General features: G+C 46.3%; 1 protein-coding gene across 1 annotated transcript in view; it reads left to right on the forward strand.

Annotated features, from left to right (window-relative positions):
* Nucleotides 1-16840, forward strand: part of LOC117357250 (histone-lysine N-methyltransferase 2D-like) — a 468534-nt gene that overhangs the window by 330501 nt on the left and 121193 nt on the right. Inside the window, 1 exon segment of the mRNA XM_033937621.1 lies at nucleotides 170-402. Coding sequence (XP_033793512.1) covers nucleotides 170-402 — 233 coding nt within the window.

Genomic DNA, 16840 nt, shown 5'->3' on the forward strand with positions numbered 1-16840 from the left:
CGGGGGTATTTTCAGCTGGGTAGTTTGTAATGCCCATATTTCTTAAATGATGGACTGTGGCTGATGGCTGCAGTTGTCCAGTACATACACCTCAAGGATGATAAGAAGTCTTAAGTACTTCTCTTTGAGTGCTTGCTGAATTTTTTTTATGTCTTCCCTCTTACTTCAGATGAAGCAGATCAGAGGCAATATGAAGAGTGGTTGTTTCACACTCAACAGTTATTGCAGATGCAGCTAAAGGTGCTGGAGGAACAAATTGGAGTCCACAGAAAGTCAAGGAAAGCACTCTGCGCAAAACAGCGCACTGCCAAAAAAGCAGGCCGAGAATTCCCTGAGGCAGATGCAGAAAAACTCAAACTGGTCACAGAGCAACAAAGCAAAATCCAAAAACAGCTGGATCAGGTGAGCCTGGTTACATAAGAAGTACTATGCTGTGTCAGTCCATCAAGCCCATGCGCTAAAACCGCTAGTGCACCTTAGTAAAAGGAGCCCTATGTTTTTCTGCTACAATATAGTGATGTATTTTGTTTGTTAAAATTTATTTACTGTTTGCTGGCTTTATACTTCTTTGAAGCTTCCTTTTCCCTCATGGAAATTCCTAGTTAGAGGTTAAATGGACAAAAAGAAGTGTGCTCTTGTGTATGCCCAGAAGATTTTTTGTGTGTTTCTTGGCTCTAGGAGAATAGATCTAAGATGGAATCATTAATGGTGATATCAATTGTGTGTGGCTGTCCTTGTTTGTCTATATTATTTACACTTTAAAACAGTACTTAATTTCACAAAGTATCATCTAGTCTAACAGGTAACAAATTTAAAACAAATCTGACAAAATTTACTTATTTGTAGCAGGTGTATTCCAAGAATAGCAAGATAGAAGTCTTCAAGTATAGGCAACATCATCTTACATCATCTTATTAAGCATGGGCCAGTGAGGTACATTTCTGTGTGGTGTTCCACATATTGGTGCTGTTATACTGGACCAATTCAATTTTCTATACAGCTAATTATTTGGCAGAAGTCAACTCGTAAGAGGAGGTAGGTGGATATTATGAAGCCTTCTAATCTACTTGGTTTTGGAGAACACCACCTACAGGTCAGTAACTTTACTTTCTCAAAGGAAAGGCTTAATAACAAGTACTCACATATATGGGCATCCCTAGCTACTATTCTGCCTTAAACAAAAGATTTTAGACCGCACTGGGAAAGAGCAGGATATAGAGGGAGGAGCCTAAGGCCCTGATTGTCTCAGACACCTAAGGCCCCTCCCTGTGCATTATATGATGCACTAGGGAGGGAAAGCCCCGCCATTCTGGAGCAGCGAGCCTACGAGCAGGATGAGAAGGTACAAGGACGGCAGGGGACCTCCGGTGGCAAGATGGAGTGGGCATCCTTCTTGCCTTTTTTTCAGGGGGGGAAGGAGGGTAAAGAATGTTTGGAGTGGCACCTGGCACGGGAGTGGGCCTTCGGTGGCAGGGGGAGTGGACATCCCTCCTGCCAGTTTTCTTTTGGGGTGGGAAGTTTGGGATGGCAGGAGGAAGTGGCCATTCCTCCTACGTTTTCACAAGGGGAGGGGCATTTCATGGTGTTGGTCCCTCATGGGGGGAGGGCCGTCATTGGTAGGGGGTGCTTTTTTCTCTTTCCTTTTTTTTTTTATGGGACAGATATTTTGTGTATGTAACACGCACAAAATATCTGTGCCATTGAAAAATAATTTTTTTAAAACCAGGCTGACCTGTCGGTAACACAATTAAAGATGTTAATAGCGATTCCATACTATGAAATTGCCTGTAACCCGATTGACAATAATGTAACAACTGAAATTTATCCAGATAATCCAGCAGTTGGTCATACACTACCTTCTCAATAACCTTGCCTAGCAGTGACAAATTTGTTAGCAAGGTTACATGCTTTGGGTATTGGGTGAGTGGTGTTAGATTGGTTCCTCTCTTTTCTAGAGAATAGACTCTTTTGTGTGGAGATAGGGCAGGTGAAGTCTGGTTGGTTACCTTTGAAGTATGGGGGTCCCGCAGGGCTTAACATTGTCCATCTATTTGTTTCTGTTGTGTAAGAAGTTAAGGGACCTGGGTTTAAATTTTCATCTTTATGCTGATGATACTCAGTTTTTGATTCTAGTCTTACAATCTATGACAGAGGCCCTGGATAAGCTTCGTAAGTCTTTCCAGGTTATTCAGGATTATCAGTTGAAGTTTAATGTTTCCGTTGTTTCTTGTGCATTGGTCTTACGAATTAGCTGCGAGTATTGTGTAGACTGAGGGATTATTTGTTAGAGGATAATTTTAGAACTACTATTGTGATGATGTTGAAGTCGGTCTTTAATTACTGTAATGCTTTGTATTTAGGCTTGCTGCAGTACATTCTTAAGGCTTTGCAACTTACTCAAAATGCTTCAGCGCGCATTATTGCACATGTGTCACAATTTGAGCACATTACACAAATCTTGAAGGATTTGCATTGGTTGCCTATCAATGCACGCATTGAATTTTGGATTCTTTGTTTAAATTTTCAAGTTGTTGCATGATAGTAGTCCAAAGGCAGTATGCTCTTTGTTGCAGTTTTATCAGCCAACACGGAATTTGCTATCAATGGGCAAATTATGTCTGGATGTTCCCCCCTTGAGATCAGTGAAGCAAACTGGTTATTGTAATACGATGCTATCAGTACAGGGCCCTATCTGCTGGAATAAGTTACCATTAGCTTTAAGGCAAGCTTCCACTGTATTACAGTTCAGGAAAGAGCTAAAAACTGTATTGTTCTCACGCACCTTTACAATTTGAATTTGTGTATGCTGATTTGGTAGCCAGTTTCTAGTAAATTTGATGTTTAGGTTTATATGTGCAAGGGGGTAACTTACATTGTCATAGATATTGATCCTTGATGGGTCTTTTAATGTATGATAGGATGATTTTTATCTTATGACTTGTTATGTCTCTTTATTATGGATGCTCTGTTGTAATCTGCACAGAATTGTCGGATATGCGGACTATAAATTTGTTAAATAAATAAATAAGCAACATAGCCATCTTTTTCAGATTTACCTTTTTTCAAGTAAGATGTAACTACAGCAACCTTAAGTTTGTTCAGAATAGTCCTCTGTTGTAAAGTGAGATTGACCAAATAAGCTACTGAAGGAGAATGATTTCTCTTAAGACAAAGCAACAAAATCCAAATAGCACCAAAAGGTTCAACAAGAACTGAAAAAGGAAGCGTGTCCAGAACAGCTTAAGAATGTAAATACTGGGGTACTTTCAAAACTTTGAAATCTGAAACTACTTTAAACTCTTTCCAGTTGATAACCTCAACTATGTTCTCACTCTGGACTTCATTATCTTTAACTTTTAGTACAGATCCTAAATTTGAATAATGAATATTCTTCCCCTGAGATAAGATATTTAGGACTCCTTTTACAAAGCCGTGCTAGGGCCTTAACACGCGGAATAGCGCTCGCTAGCTGCTACCGCTTCCTTTTGAGCAGGCGGTAGATTTTCGGCTAGCATGCACTAATCCAGTGCGTGCGTTAAACGCTAGCGCACCTTTGTAAAAGGAGCCCTTAGTGTATTTCTCGATTCTATCAAATCATCTAGAATTAGAACCACCAAACATTCTTTATTACCTGGGTTTGTAACAGAAATCAAGTTTAAGTTTCAAGTTTAATATATATTTGATTAATCGCTTTATCAGTTTTCAAAGCGATTTACACATGATTAAAATTACAATATAAAAGAAATTTTAAAATAGTTAAAGACAAACGAGACATAGACAGTTACGAGACGAACTGGAAACATTGGGATAAGTAGGGGGAGAAATTACAATATATTTAAGCAGAGTGGGAAACAAATAATGGAAAATACATATGGATGGGATAAGAATAGGGATAATTGAATAAATGTTATGGAGAGGAGAATAGATTGGTTCCAAGACTTGTAAAAATATTTTTAAATGAGACCAAATAGTGTTAAATTACAAAGGCGTCGTTAAATAAGAAAGTTTTCAGTTTACTTTTAAATTTTTCTAAGTTGAGTTCTTCACGTAGATAATTGGGGAGAGAATTCCAGGTTTGGGGAGCTGTGACTGAGAAGATATACTGCCGATGCGTATTTATTATTTTTAGCGAGGGAATTGTTAATAAATGCTGTTCATCTGATCTTAAAGTTCTATTAGAGGAGTAAGGGATTAATAATTTATGAATAAAAGCCGGAGTTTTAAATAGAAGGGATTTAAATGTGAGTAAGCAAAGTTTGTATATCAACAAAACCAAATATTTTCTGGAAATAAAAGCTAACTCCCACCTCTTTTAAAATCCTTGGTCTTATTTAGACATACATAATCTATAGGGCACAACTGAACTGAAGATGTTTCTCAAAGATGGTCACTAGAGGAGACTTAGATGATGTCAGCTAACTCTTGATTAAATCCCTGAGATATCTGATGTTAAAGACTGGGCGGAGCTTGCTCCCACACCTTGTTATTGCAAAAGGACCATTTCAGGCTTTGGCCCCCCCCCCCTATAATTGCTCTGTTCAGTGCTCAGGTCCTGAGCGCCAACAATTTCAATGTGATCTCTATATAAAAGAGATCCCTTAAAGTCCGCAAAATCCACTAGTATACTAAATTTTTGGATCTGCATTGGCATCATTTTTGGGTATGGTAGGAGACTTGGCACCAGATGCATAATCTACATTGGCATTGAGCACAACAGGGGATTTGATGCCAGACACAGAACTTGCATCAGAATCTTCATTGCCAAGGAAGCATTGATGATATGCTAATTGCTCTCCACCACATTGACAGCCTTCTGGATCCTAGAGGTCTCCTATAGTTTGACAAGCTATACCACAAGCTGCCTTCTCTTCAGGAGGAGATCCAGCCTATGCTCAAAGATAAACTTTCAGGGCTACTGCATAAGCAATCTACACAGACTTACAGGGTGCTTGCACCAGCCTCAGCCCAGTCTGAGGAAGTTTTTGAAGAATTCTGAGTCAGTTACAGGATGTAACTGACTAAGGGTATGGAAAACCTTACATACACTGACAGACTGAAAAGGCTGGGGCTGTTCTCCCTGGAGAAGCGGAGACTCAGAGGAGACATGATAGAGACCTTCAAGATCCTGAGGGGCATCGAAAAGGTTGACAAGGACAGATTTTTCAATTTGAAAGAAACCACAAAAACAAGGGGCCACTCGATGAAATTGAAGGGGGACAGGTTTAGAACAAACGCAAGGAAATTTTTTTTCACACAGAGGGTGGTGGACACATGGAACACCCTTCCGGAAGCCGTGATAGGAAATAGCACAGTACAGGGTTTCAAGGAAGACCTGGATAGGTTCCTGGAGGACAAAGGGATTGAGGGGTACAGATAAGAGCAGTGGAAGGTTTAGAGATAAATGTAGAGGTAGGTATAAAATTAGTCAGGGACTGCTGCTCAGGCAATATGCCTGATGGGCCGCCGCGTGAGCGGACCGCTGGGCGGGATGGACCTCTGGTCTGCCCTGGCGGAGGCGACTACTTATGTTCTTATGTTCTTATTCAATTCTTTTTTCCTTGGGGGATGATATTGTTGGGTTGATTACTACATATATGACTACAGTGGGATCTTGAATAGAATAGACTCCTGTTTAATCTGGTCAAGATTGAAATCATGGTGATCAATAATGGATCAAATGTCTTCTCTTATTTGAGCATCACAGTACAGGGTGCTTGAATCTCGGTAAAATCAAGTTTAAAGAGTCTGGCTTTGATGTTGGATCCTGTATTGTCCTTTCAATTGCAAATTTCTAAAACTATTCAATCATGTTTTTAATATTTGAGATTGTTTGTTTGAAACCATGCTGAAATTGATTTTTCATATGGTTGTGTAGTATCTTAGAATTCAGAGACTAGACTTTTGTAATGTTCATTACCTGAGATTGCTGCAATGTAAGATCCATGCTTTGTGGGTAATTCAGAATGCAGCTGTTAAGATTTTGGGGTTGGGTAAATTTGAACCTGTTTCCCCAAAGATGAAACAATTGCACTCACTTCCTGTAAACTATAGAATTCAATATAAAATACTACTTCTATTAATTATTTCTATAGCGCTACCAAGCGCACGTAGCACTGAACAGAGTCACAAAGAGTAAAAAAACAGTCCCTGCTCGAAAGAGCTTAAAATCTAAAAAGGCAAGACAGACAAACAGGATGTCATGGATACAGTTAAGGGGAACGGTTAATCAGCAGGCTGGGTTTAAGGGCAGAGGAGTAGAGTTAAGGATTGAAAGCTATATCAAAAAGGTGGGTTTTTAGTCTACTTTTAAACAAGGGAAGGGGCTTGATGGACAAACTCGGGTAATTTATTCCAGGCATAGGGGGCAGCTAGATGAAAGGAATGAAGTCTGAAATTGGCAGTGGAGGAGAAGGGTAACGCTAAGAGTGACATATCTGAGGAACTAAATTCTCTGGGAGGTGTATAAGGAGAGAGAAGCGAGAAGAGATATTGAGCAGCAGAATGAACACACTTGTAGGTCAGCAATAAGATCTTGAACGGTATACGATGGCAGATAGGGAGCCAGTGAAGTGACTTAAGGAGAGGGGTGATATGTGCATAGCGAGGTTGGTAGAAGATGAGTCGCGCAGCAGAGTTTTGCATAGATTGCAAGGGGGAGAGGCGACACTGAGGGATACCAGTTAAGAGTAGATTGCAGTAATCTAAGCATGAGGTTACAAGAGCTTGAACAAGGGTCCGGGTAGTGTGCTCAGAGAGGAAGGGGCGAATTTTCAATATCACCAAGAGATAGAAGCAACAGGTGTTAGCAGTTTGTTGGATATACGTAGAAAATAAGAGGTCAGAATCGAAGACCATTCCAAGGTTGTGTGCAGAGGAGACTGGAACAATGATAGTATTATTTACAGAGATGGAGAAAGGAGGAGGAGGAGCAGAGGGTTTAGGAGGAAAGAGTAGCAGCTCAGTCTTGGACATATTTAGTTTCAGATGACGGCTGGACATCCAGGCTGCAATGTCAGCCAAACAAGCGGAGACTTTTTCTTGGACTTTAGGTGAAATTTCAGGTGTAGAAAGGTAGATCTGGGAGTCATCAGCATATAGGTGATACAGGAAGCCATGGGAGGAGATTAGGGCACCAAGGGAAGAGGTGTAGAGAGAGAAGAGCACCTAAGACAGAACCCTGGGGTACACCAACTGCTAGCAGGGTAGCAGCACTAAAGGTGCATTGGGAAAGATAGAAGGCAAATTAGGAACATAAGAACTGCCTTCTCCGGATCAGACCTTCAGTCCATCAAGTCCGGCGATCCGCACACGTGGAGGCCCAGCCAGATGTACACTTGGCGTAATTTTAGTCACCCATATCCCTCTATGCCTCTCGTAAGGAGATGTGCAACTAGTTTGCTTTTAAATCCTAGAACGGTGGATTCCGCAATAACCTCCTCTGGGAGAGCATTCCAGGTGTCCACCACTCGTTGCGTGAAGCAGAACTTCCTGATATTTGTCCTGGACTTGTCCCCCCTTAGCTTCAGTCCATGTCCTCTTGTCCGTGTCACATTGGACATTGTAAATAATTTTTTTTCCTGCTCTATTTTTTCGATTCAGTATTTTGAAAGTCTCGATTATATCCCCTCGCAGTCTCCTTTTCTCAAGGGAGAACAATCCCAGTCTCTTAAGTTGTTCCTCGTATTCCAAGTTCTCCATATCTTTTATTAGCTTCATTGCTCATCTCTGCACCCTCTCCAGCAGTTTTATATCCTTCTTTAGGTTGGGAGACCAATTTTGGACACAGTATTCCAAGTGTGGTCTGACCATTGCCCTATAAAGCGGCATTATAACTTTCTCCGATCTACTCGTGATTCCTTTCTTTATTATGCCTAACATTCTATTTGCTTTCTTTGCCGCTGCCGTGCATTGTGCTGATGGTTTCAGGGTCCTATCTATCAGTACACCCAGGTCCTTGTTCGCTCTTACCCAGAGTTGCACCTGACATTCTATACTCGTGTTCCTTGTTCTTTCTGCCTAAATGCTTTACTTTGCACTTTAACACATTAAACTTCATCTGCCATTTCTCTGCCCATTTCTCTAACTGACACAAGTCACTCTTGAGTTTCTAGCTATCCTTCTGCGATCTGATTACCCAGCATAGCTTTGTGTCATCTGCAAACTTGATGATCTCAGTGGATGTTCCTTCTTCTAGGTCATTGATGAAAATATTAAATAAGATGGGCCCAAGTACTGAGCCCTGGGGTACACTGCTAGTCACTTTCTCCCAGTCTGAGAACTTCCCATTTATGCCCACTCTCTGCTTTCTGTTCTCCAGCCATTTGCCTATCCATCTTAGTATATCTCCCTCTATTCCATGGCTTTGTAGTTTCCTGAGAAGTCTTTCATGTGGAACCTTGTCGAACGCTTTCTGGAAGTCCAAGTATATTATGTCCACCGGTTCTCCACTATCAATTTGTTTGTTCACAGTCTCAAAAAATTGAAGTAAATTCATCAAACATGATTTCCCTTTCCTGAAGCCATGTTGACTGGCTCTCATCAGGTCGTGTGTATCCAAGTGCTGGACTATGCTATCTTTAATCAGTGCTTCAACCATCTTTCCAGGGACAGACGTAAGACTCGCAGGTCTGTAGTTGCCCGGTTCTCCTCTTAATCCTTTTTTGAAAATTGGCGTGACGTTCGCTATCTTCCAATCGTCTGGTATCTGTCCAGTTCTAATTGACAGGTTGGCAAGTTTTTGCAAAAGCTCTCCGATTTCAACCTTCAGTTCTTTTAAGACTCTCGGGTGAATTCCATCAGGTCCAGGGGATTTGTCACTTTTAAGATTGTCGATCTGGTAGTATATCTGGTCCAAGTCCACTTCTAGTGTGGTGAGGCTGTCCTCTATTACTCCTTTGAACACTTTCACTGCTTCTGGTATTGTTGCGGTGTCCTTTGTAAAGACAGACGCAAAGAAGGAATTTAGTCTTTCTGCAATTTGTTTGTCTTCCTTGATGTACCCTTTTCTTCCCTGGTCATCCAGCGGTCCCACCGCCTCTTTTGCAAGTTTTTTTTCCTTTTATGTATCTAAAGAAGGGCTTGAAATTTTTGGCCTCTTGCACTATTTTCTCCTCTTGGTCCTTTTTGGCATTACTCACCAACTTGTGACATTTCTTCTGATCATCTTTGTGTTTGTTCCAAGCTTCGGTTGTTTTCGTGCATTTCCATTTTTAAAGGAGTCCTTCTTTTCTTTTATGGCTTCCTTCACCTCTCCAGTAAGCCATGCCTGTTCTCCTTTGCCTTTAGTTTTCCTTTCTTTGGAAATCCTCGGAATGTAGAGATTTTGTGCTTCTGTGATAGTATTTTTCAGTAGGGACCAAGGACCATGCTTGATCTACTGTTTTAACTTTGTCCATCTTTTTCTTGAGCCATTGTTTCACCATGACTCTCATGCTATCGTATCTTTCCTTTTTAAAGTTTAAGGTCATGGTTAAGGTTTTGGTATGTTTCCCTTTCCCGATGTCAAGTTTAAAGTTGATCATGTTGTGATCACTCATCCCCAGAGGGACCGTAACTTCTTTTGTCGGTCCCGTAATGCCATTTAGGACCAAGTCCAAGGTGGTGTTTCCTCTCGTCGGCTCTCCCACCATTTGTTTCAGGAAGCAGTCCTCTAGCGCTTCCAGGAACTTGGCCTCCTTGCCCAGTTCGAGGTTCCAAGGCCAGTCTATCCCTGGGAAATTGAAGTCTCCCATGATTATTACAGTACCTGTCTTACATTCTTGTTTAATTTCCTCTATCATTTCTGAGTCTGTCTCCTCCGTCTGTCCTGGGGGTCTATAGTAAAGGCCAATTTTTGTGTCTGCACCATTGTGTCTAGGAATCTTGATCCAGGGGGACTCCAGCTTCTCTGTCCTTTCCGTCGTAGCCTCTCTAACATCTTCTACTCCATCCTGAACATATAGAGCAATACCTCCACCTTTCTGCCCTATTCTTATCTCTTCTGTATAGTTTGTATCCCTGTAGTACTGTGTCTCATTTGTTTTCATCATTCCACCATGTTTCTGTTATGCTAATAATTTCCAGTTCATCGTGTCTTGCTATTGTCTCTAATTCTCCCATTTTGTTTCTCAGACTTCTAGCATTCGTATACATACATTTGAGTTCCCTTTGTGTTACCTTCTAGGACTTTCTAAGCATAGCAGTCTCTACTGTTTCTTTCACGGTATCCTTTTCTACTCCTGTGTTGTTTATATGCTTTGTGGTCATCCCCTCCCGTGTCTGAGTAGTTGTCCTGTCGCCCGGGCCATCGACTGGTGGTTGACTGTCGGTTTTCCCCTGCCCTTTAGTTTAAAGCCTTCTCAATGGCCCTCTTCATGTTGCCTGCCAATGCTCCTTCCTTGTTGAGGTGTAGTCTGTCCTTTCTGTAGTACTTGCTTTTTCCCCAGAACGCCGTCCAGTTACGCACGAAGTCAAAGCCTTCCTCTTCGCACCATCGTCTCATCCAGGCATTGATCGCTTGCAATTCCCCTTGTCTCTTTCCATCCGCTCTTGGTACCGGGAGGATCTCGGAGAAAGCCACCTTCACCTCCCTGATCTTCAGAGTGAGCGGAGCTGGCCCTTCATCTCTTCTCGGTCATACTTCCGTCCGCTCACATCGTTGGTTCCCACGTGGATAAGCACAGCAGTGTCCTCTCCCCTGCGCTGTCTATGATCCTGGAGATCCTGTTGGCCACATCCTTCACTCTTGCTCCAGGCAGGCAGGTGACGATTCTATCCTCTCTCCCTCCTGCGGTGTGGCTGTCCACATGATGTATAATGGAGTCTCCTACGATGATCCCCATCTTCTTTATTCGGAGGTTCCTTGGGGGTCGTAAATCCGTGTCCATGGTGTAGGGCCAATCTTCTTCCTCCTGCGATACGCTTGAAGTTGTTTTCAGCTCTTTGTGTGGGGGGATGTCATCATGCGTTCTCTCTCTTTCTCCTGGTGTGCGGTCGTCCCCTATCTCAGCTTCAGTCTCTTCTGAATTTGTAGGGGAGGACAGATTCACAGAATCTAAATGAGGACAGCATATCAAGGAGTAAACTGTGATTTAAAGTATCCAAGGCAGCAGACAGGTCAAGAAGGATAAGGATAGATTAAAGGCCCTTAGATCTGGCCATGAACAAGTCACTGCAGACCTTAGTGAGGGCAGTCTCTGTGGAGTGTTGGGGGCGAAAACCAGATTGTAGAGGATCGAGAATCTGTCGAGTTGAAAGGAAGACCAAGCAGCGACGGAAAATAGCACTCTCGATTATGTTAGATAGGAACGGAAGAAGGAAGACAGGGCGATAGTTGGATGGACAAGGAGGTTCCAGAAAGGAGTTGAGAAGCGGCTTAACCACTGCAAGTTGAAGGCAGCAGGGACAGTTGCAGTGGAAAGAGATAGATTGAGAATATGGCATAAGGGTGGGATAACAGTATGTGAGATGGGGTCGGATAGAGGGGTGGGAATAGGGTCCGAGGGACATGTAGTAGGCTTGTAGTGGGCTCATCCTGAGGGCTCTCAAATTTTTTTTTATTAGACGACTGTGTGAAACACTGTCAAGACTTTGCTAAAATCTAAATACACCACATCTAGCACACTCCCTCTATCCAATGCTCTGGTCATTCAGTCAAAGAAATTGATCAGATTGGTTTGACAAGACCTACCTCTAGTGAATCCATGTTGCCTCCGGTCCTGTAATCCACAGGATTCCAGAAACTTCACCATTCTCTGTTTTAAAAGCGTTTACACGAATTTGCATACCACAGAAGTCAGACTTACTGGCCTGTAATTCCCTACTTTTGATAGTGTTCCACACCGAAGGTTATTAAACAAGATGAACTCGTTAGGACTAGGAGAAACACTGACAGCATGGGTACAAGACTGGCTTAGCGGAAGGCTTTAAAGAGTGGTGGTAAATGGTATCCCCTCAAAAACATTGAGAGTGATCAGCGGAGTGCCGTAGGGCTCGGTCTTGGGACCGATGCTATTTAATATCTTTGTTGGGGATCTGACTCAGGGACTTCGAGGCAAAATTACACTATTTACCGACGACGCTAAACTATGCAGCGTTGTGGGCAGGGCCTCAGAACCTGACAGTGCAACCAGGCCCAACACTATGGAGCAAGACCTGCTTGTATTGGAAAAATGGTCTTGTACTTGGCAACTAAACTTTAATGCCAAGAAATGTAAAGTAATGCACCTTGGGAGAAGAAATCCATGCAAAACATACACCTTAAATGGTGAAAACTTAACAAGAACTACTGCAGAAAGGGAGTTGGGAGTTCTCATCCGGGAAGATATGAAAGCTGCTAATCAGGTGGAGAAAGCTTCAGCGAAGGCCAGACAAATGCTGGGTTGCATCAGAAGGAGCTTTATCAGCCGAAAGCTGGAAGTCATACTACCGTTATACAGATCCATGATGAGACCTCACCTGGAGTACTGTGCCCAATTTTGGAGGCCACATTATCAAAAAGATGTGAAGAGAATGGAGACGATACAGAGAATAGCCACTAGGATGGTCTCGGGACTTAAAGACATCCCATATGAAGAACACCTTATCAAACTGCGCTTATATTCTCTTGAAGAGCGCAGAGAAAGGGGGGACATGATAGAAACATTTAAATACATCATGGGCCACATTAAAGTGGAGGAGGAAATCTTTTTTTCTAAAGGGTCCCACTGCGACAAGAGGGCATCCACTAAAACTTAAGGGGAGAAGATTCATGGTGACACCAGGAAATACTTCTTCACTGAACGGGTGATTGATCGATGGAATGATCTTCCCCGCTAGTGGTCGAGGCCAGTAGCGTGCTCGACTTCAAGAGTCGATGGGACAAACAGGTGGGAGTACTACAGAGTTATGCTCAATTGATAGATACTCCAGGGAAGAAGGGTCCTTGAGTAGGCAGACTAGTTGGAGGGAGGGTTCTCGAGTGGGTAGACTTGTTGGGCCATCGGCCCTTTTCTGCCTTCATATTCTATGTTTCTATGTTTCTACTTCTTCCTTTTTTTGAAAATATGTTTATTAAAGGATCAATGCATACGAGAATATACAGAGTATGACCATACAATAGGGACATCATGTACAATAATCAAAGGTGCAGGCAGAGAATGAACAAACATGAATAAATCCACAACATATCAACTCCCATACAGATCCAATTTTGAAATGAAACCCTCCCTTCCAACCCCTCCCCCCCCACCCTGTGCACCCGGGATCTCTAACCAGCCCTAAAAGGAGCTCCAATAATCCAAATAGGTTCTAGATTTCCAGCTCGCTGCCCCCCGGCGATGCTGCCGTTCCCACCCAGCCATCGGAGACATATGAGCCCGCCACTGTTGCACTGTTGGCCGCGTTGTACCAATCCAGTGGCGAAGAATTACCATATTTTCGCGGATATAACGCGCACCATTGTAAAACGCGCACAGGGGTATAGCGCGCAGAAATCACGATGATATGTACAAAAACTTTTCTATACCGCGCTCAGGCATATAACGCGCATGCTGCCCGACTCTCCTCTGGCCACCCCGACTCTCCTTTCGCTCTCCCCGACTCTCCTCTGGCCACCCCGACTCTCCTTTCGCCCTCCCCGACTCTCATCTGGTTGTCCCGACTCACCCTGACTTTCGGTGCACTGCCCCGACTCTCCTCTGGTTGCCCCGACTCACCGTTCACCCGCCCTGACTTTCGGTGCACTGCCCCGCCTCTCCGTGCCTGTCCCCCCTTGAAGGTCTGCCTGTCCCCCCTTGAAGGTCTGCCTGTCCCCCCTTGAAGTCCTGTCCCCCTTGAAGGTCTGCCTGTCCCCCTTGAAGATCTGCCTGTCCCCCCTTGAAGTCCTGTCCCCATCCTGAAAGCCTGATGCCCCCCCTCGACGTCCGATTCTTCTCCCCCCTCGGCAGGACCACTCGCACCCCCACCCCGAAGGACCGCCGACTCCCCGACAATATTGGGCCAGGAGGGAGCCCAAATCCTCCTGGCCACGGCGACCCCCTAACCCCACCCCGCACTACATTACGGGCAGGAGGGATCCCAGGCCCTCCTGCCCTCGACGCAAACCCCCTCCCCCCAACGACCGCCCCCCCCAAGAACCTCCGCCCGTCCCCCAGCCGACCCGCGACCCCCCTGGCCGACCCCCACGACACCCCCACCCGCCTTCCCCGTACTTTGTGTAGTTGGGCCAGAAGGGAGCCCAAACCCTCCTGGCCACGGCGACCCCCTAACCCCACCCCGCACTACATTACGGGCAGGAGGGATCCCAGGCCCTCCTGCCCTCGACGCAAACCCCCCTCCCTCCAACGACCGCCCCCCCCCAAGAACCTCCGACCGACCCGCGACCCCCCTGGCCGACCCCCCCACCCCCCTTCCCCGTACCTTTGGAAGTTGGCCGGACAGACGGGAGCCAAACCCGCCTGTCCGGCAGGCAGCCAACGAAGGAATGAGGCCGGATTGGCCCATCCGTCCTAAAGCTCCGCCTACTGGTGGGGCCTAAGGCGCGTGGGCCAATCAGAATAGGCCCTGGAGCCTTAGGTCCCACCTGGGGGCGCGGCCTGAGACACATGGTCGGGTTTGGCCCATGTGCCTCAGGCCGCGCCCCCAGGTGGGACCTAAGGCTCCAGGGCCTATTCTGATTGGCCCACGCGCCTTAGGCCCCACCAGTAGGCGGAGCTTTAGGACGGATGGGCCAATCCGGCCTCATTCTTTCGTTGGCTGCCTGCCGGACAGGCGGGTTTGGCTCCCGTCTGTCCGGCCAACTTCCAAAGGTACGGGGAAGGGGGGTGGGGGGGGCGGCCAGGGGGGTCGCGGGTCGGCGGGGGGGGCGGTCGGAGGTTCTTGGGGGGGGGCGGTCGTTGGAGGGAGGGGGGTTTGCGTCGAGGGCAGGAGGGCCTGGGATCCCTCCTGCCCGTAATGTGGTGCGGGGTGGGGTTAGGGGGTCGCCGTGGCCAGGAGGGTTTGGGCTCCCTTCTGGCCCAACTACACAAAGTACGGGGAAGGCGGGTGGGGGTGTCGTGGGGGTCGGCCAGGGGGGTCGCGGGTCGGCTGGGGGACGGGCGGAGGTTCTTGGGGGGGGGCGGTCGTTGGGGGGAGGGGGTTTGCGTCGAGGGCAGGAGGGCCTGGGATCCCTCCTGCCCGTAATGTAGTGCGGGGTGGGGTTAGGGGGTCGCCGTGGCCAGGAGGGTTTGGGCTCCCTCCTGGCCCGATATTGTTGGAGAGTCGGCGGTCCTTCGGGGTGAGGGTGAGAGTGGTCCTGCCGGGGGGGGGATGTATCGGACGTCGGGGAGTCGGCCGGGCAAGAGGGCTTGGGCTCCCTCTTGCTCCGATCGTGGATGCGGGTGCGGGTGGGAACGCGTGCGAGCGGTCGTTCGGGGTGGGGGTGCGAGCGGTCCTGCTGGGGGGGTGAATCGGGCGTCGGGCGGGGTGGGAACTATGTTTAAAAACTTTTGTATACCGCGCTCAGGCATATAACGCGCGAGGAGTATGCGCGGTACGTAAAATCACGTATAACGCGCGCGTTATATCCGCGAAAATACGGTAGTTTCTTTGTGATTTCTAAGGCCACTAAAAGAAAGCGCCGTCCAGGGTCGCTAACACCCGCTTCCACCAGGGGACCTGTGACACCCAACAGCAACGTCTTGTAAGACCAGTCTATAGATAGTCCTATAACGTTTTCCAGCTCCCGAAGCACAGAAATCCACAGGGGCCCTACATGTGAGCATTCCAAAAAGTGATGTACCAAGGTGTCCCGACGAGCCGGACATCTGGGGCAGCAGTCATCAGGCCATAGCCCCATCTTCCGTCCCTTACATCTCGTTAAATAAGATTGGTGCAGAATCTGCAGATGTACTTCCCTCAAACTCACATTAGGGGAGGCAGAGGCACATTCCTGAAAACACCGAACTAATTCGTCAGCAGTGACCTGCTCTCCCAATGCTGAAGTCCAATCCGTTGCCATAGCATCAAGAAACCTATCAGACCGTCTTTCCCTCCCCACTTTATACCACTCCGAGAGCGTGTTAAAGTCAGATGGGGCGGACAAAAACTGGTGATCCAAGGAAGTGAAAGTGGGCAAGCTGCCCTCCGGCGAACGGAGCGCCAAACAATAACTACGCATCTGCAGGTATGCAAACATAGACCCTGCGGTCCAACCCCAGCAGTCCCGACATGCCAAAAAAGAGGGAACCGATCCTGACCCCACTTCAATCACCTGCCCCACAAAGCGACACCCAGACGTCCGAACTGAGGCAAAAAATGCGTGCAACGAACCAGCAGGAAACTTAGGATTACCCACCAATTCCGTAAAAGGCGAAGGACCCACCGCGCCCCCCAAGGAAGACCGCCACCAGCTCCAGGCCATTCGTAAGGGTCGAAGCATAGAAGGGCAGGGTCCCGCCCCATCCCACAGGAGGTTAAAAACTGACACCGGAGCTGACAAAATGTACCAGAATCCAACCGGGGCAAACCTGGCAACTCCCGTATATAATTCATGCACCCATCTCAACAAAGCAGCCACATTGTAAAGACGCAAATCGGGCAAGTTCACACCACCGTGCTCTCGCCCCCTAATCAGTTTGTTATAGCCAATTTTCACCCGGCGGGAGCGCCATACAAAGGACGAAACGACCCCCCGATAAGCCTGCACATCCTTCTGTTTAACCCAAAGGGGCACCATTTGTAGTGGATACAGGAGTTTCGGCAAGAGGACCATTTTAATAAGGGCAACGCGTCCCAGGGGCGAGAGGGGAAACTCCATCCATCTCCTACATAGAGCTCGGACTGCATCTAATTTATCAAGTACATTCTTCCGATATATCACCCCCGGATCCGCATGCAGATATAT

Source organism: Geotrypetes seraphini, chromosome 3 (assembly GCF_902459505.1).
Source record: "Geotrypetes seraphini chromosome 3, aGeoSer1.1, whole genome shotgun sequence".
NCBI lineage: Eukaryota > Metazoa > Chordata > Amphibia > Gymnophiona > Dermophiidae > Geotrypetes > Geotrypetes seraphini.